The 3,607-nt window shown below is 43.5% G+C and overlaps 1 protein-coding gene across 1 annotated transcript; it reads left to right on the top strand.

Annotated features, from left to right (window-relative positions):
* The first annotated feature begins 212 nt into the window (after positions 1–212).
* Positions 213–824, top strand: LOC126593083 (uncharacterized). Its single transcript, XM_050258955.1, has 2 exons — positions 213–484; positions 581–824. Exons 1-2 carry the CDS (start codon positions 213–215, stop codon positions 816–818), a joined length of 510 nt encoding a protein of 169 aa, XP_050114912.1. The 3' UTR covers positions 819–824.
* Positions 825–3,607: the final 2,783 nt, after the last annotated feature.

The following is a 3,607-nucleotide window of genomic DNA, read 5'->3' as shown; positions in this document are numbered from 1 at the left end:
CTCTCGGACCCCTCACTCTCTCAGAGTTCTCAACTCTATCTCTCTCTCGAACTCTCCCTCCCCCGAACTCTCCCTCCCTCTCCTCCTGAACTCTCACCCTCCTGAACTCTCCCTCCCTCTCCTCCGTCTCTGGGAAGCACGGCGACGCGCAGAGGAAGCTCGGCTTCCCCGATCGCACCCACACCCAGGCACACCCAAATCCGTCCACCCCGATGCCAGCGCAGCGTCTCCACCACTCTCCCTCCCTCTCCCTCCCTCTCCTCCGTCTCTGGGAAGCACGGCGACGTGCAGAGGAAGCTCGGCTTCCCCGATCGCACCCACACCCAGGCACACCCAAATCCGTCCACCCCGATGCCAGCGCAGCATCTCCACCACCCTCCCTCCCTCTCCCTCCATCTCCTCCGTCTCTGGGAAGCACGGCGACGCGCAGAGGAAGCTCGGCTTCCCCGATCGTACCCACACCCAGGCACACCCAAGTTTTCAGGTGAGATCCGACTAAACCCTATGTTGATTACCTCTTGCATGCGTGAAATCTGAAGTTTATATGTGAAATTGATGTTAAAAATTGTGTTTTTGCAAGGTTTTTGGGACGAAATCGGCTCGGGAATAGGCACACCATCTCCGACATTCTTCTCCGGCGTTCTTCTCGGAGTCCGATTGCACAGTTCCAAAAAATGTCGCGATATTTCCAAAATATCGCGATATTATCGATAATATCGCGATATTTTGACGAAAATCACACGGATACCTATTTAAATATCCATTCCCCGAAAAATCGATATTATCGGCGATATTTCGCCGATAATATCGATATTTAAATCTATGCTCATCTCTACCTAGCACGAGACTTTTTGGGAGCTCACTGGCTTCAGGTTTCATCGAAACTCCGAAGTTAAGCGAGTTTGCGCGAGAGCAATCCCACGATAGATGACCCACTAGGAAGTTCTCGTGTGAGTTCCCAGAAACAAAACTGTGAGGACGTGGTTGTGGCCCAAAGCGGACAATATATCTCGACGCGTTTTCAGATTTTGAAAGTGTTGCATGACAACTTCATTACTAATACCATTAAATTATCATGTTGTAGGATACCGAATCGAGCTGTGCTGGCCGATACCTGGAAGGTGACGAAGCCATAAAGTGTGATGATGTGTAAAATGTGAATAAATTTAAACCTAAAAGTGCCTAAGTACATGAGTGCGCGGTGAGCGAGTATGGACCTATTTCACACGTGATTACATAGCATAAGTAAAGTACAGTAAGGTAAGATAAGGATTATACCATCATAGGAAGCCACTTGTACTGGGATATGCCAAGAATCCTCGTTGACGAAGAAACTTTGCTACTAGAACCTGGAGGGGCGTAAAACAGAAAGTGTGAGTGGACAAAAACAAAGCTTTTCAAAAGCATTTCACTTATCAAAAGTAATAACCCATCGCCGTAAAACCCGTATAATTTCCCAGAAAATAGAATACATATCTATATCGAAACCATACTCAGAATAGCTAAAACCACATTTATGCCATGCCAAATAGCTAGTAATATGTCAGTCGGATCCACCTATTGTGGCCTGTACGGCTGAACTCATAGCTCATCAAATATGTTTTCACACGAGTTGGAACCACCTAGAGTGATACGTACGACAGGACTAGGTGTAAATAAATACGTTCAAGTGTTACGATCACATAAAGACTGTGCAAATAATCGCAGGTCACCTACGAGTCGGGACCACCTATAATGGTCTGTACGACAGGACTGTGCACCTAACTTGGATCCAAAGTGAGCGTGTGATGTGGGAGGTGAACATCACGTGAAGGCCTGTGCCCTGACCATAGGCGGGAGCACTAACACCGGGGTGCAAGTTTATGAGCTCTAAATGCCTCTATGCATAATCATCATAATGCAACTCACAATCATCAATACATATACTCACCTGGAACTTACTTGAGCATCCGCAACGTCAAACAATAACATACACAACTACTAAAAGCATATACCAAAATATAAAGCATTTGACATGGCATATAAAACACGAAATCATTTAAATCAATTTTTCTGGAAAAACATAAAGCATATATACATATATTGAAAACCAAAAGCCCACTCACCTGGATTCCGCACTACAACTCCCTAGCACACACATCGAGGCATCATGAATGATCGGCGCCTACAACAATTATTAAATCATGTCTCAGAAATCTTATCAATAGAATATGTAACTTACATAAAACATATCCCTACGTAGTTTGATCCGGAAGATTCGCATCATGGATTTCCGATCCCTTACTTCCAAAGATCCTCATTATACTTCTAGAACAACATCCTAAAGTTTCATTACGATTCAACAATTAGATCTTCACCAATTACAAATTCAAGTGGCGGTTAACATTTTATTTTATCAACTTACAAATCCAATTTGGGAAGATCTGTACGTAGGATTCCCGATCCGTAAGTTTCTATGGTTCTCAAATATTACGTATTATAATGTATTGAAGTTCGGTGACGATCCAACGGTCGGATCGTTGATTCCTATAATGACCTATTAACGTATCATAGATAATTTAGATTTCAACGATCAATCCACATCATACGATTATCAGAACTGAACTCAAGACATCTAATTTATCCTAAAAATAGCCTTGACGGTCCTCTGGCCACTCGCCGCCGTGGGTGGCGGTCGGCCGACCCAACTTGCCAAAAAATTCACCTATTTCCAAAAATTACCAAATTTCACAAAAATAAAGATCTCAATGAGTAGAGCAAGTTTTATACATGTGGTCAAGTCCAATTTGGCCGAGAAATGCCCCAATTTCACTCAACCGGTTGGAAACCCTAAGATGGGTGTCTTTCGATTCGACCTCCTCAGTGCTCCACCACCCCTACAACTGATTGGGCTTTGTTCTAGAGCTCGGGGAAAGTCTAATGGTGGTGAAGATCAATAAAGTTTGCTTCAGAAATTGACGAATTGCCACCCCAAATCTCACGATGCCGCTGCCGTTATATACCTAATCCCGTCGAATTTTTGGTGATCAATGGAAGAGGAGGGGCGTGATGATGTTTGCAGATGTTGAAGTGTCCTAATTCGTCAGAAAAATGGCAGATATCATCAGAAAAAGCTCAGGGAGGTGCGGGTTGAAGACTGGGTCACGATTTGGAAATGGGTCAAGGGAAAGAGGCCTTAGTTGTGTGCCTCTCCACTCCCTCCTTTCCCCTCCTTTCTTCTGTTTCTGATTCGCTAGCCTTCCCTCTCTCCTCTCCTGATTAAGCTAATCTCTCTCTCTCTCCCGCCGGTTGGCCAACTCTACCCCTTTTGCTTTCTCTCCATTCCCTTACTCTCCTTTCCCTCAAATCTCACAAAACAAATTTTAAAAATAATAATAATAATATAATTTGAATCAATAGATATAAAATAGTAATATTTATTAAAAAGAATTTTATTTTTCAGATTCGGAGTTCCGTAAAATCTCCGTCGTAATTCCGATTTCAATTTCTCTTGCGCCTCCGTGTTTGTACCGTTGAGTACTTCAAGAATATGCTAAAAAAATATTTCATACGTCTCACTAAACGTTGATCAACAAAAGCCAATGCATTTGCCTCTAGGGCATTTTCG

The sequence above is a fragment of the Malus sylvestris genome, chromosome 12 (genome assembly GCF_916048215.2).
Source record: "Malus sylvestris chromosome 12, drMalSylv7.2, whole genome shotgun sequence".
Lineage (NCBI taxonomy): Eukaryota > Viridiplantae > Streptophyta > Magnoliopsida > Rosales > Rosaceae > Malus > Malus sylvestris.
Note: the sequence above shows the minus strand (reverse complement) of the source record. Positions and strands in the feature narration are given on the sequence as shown.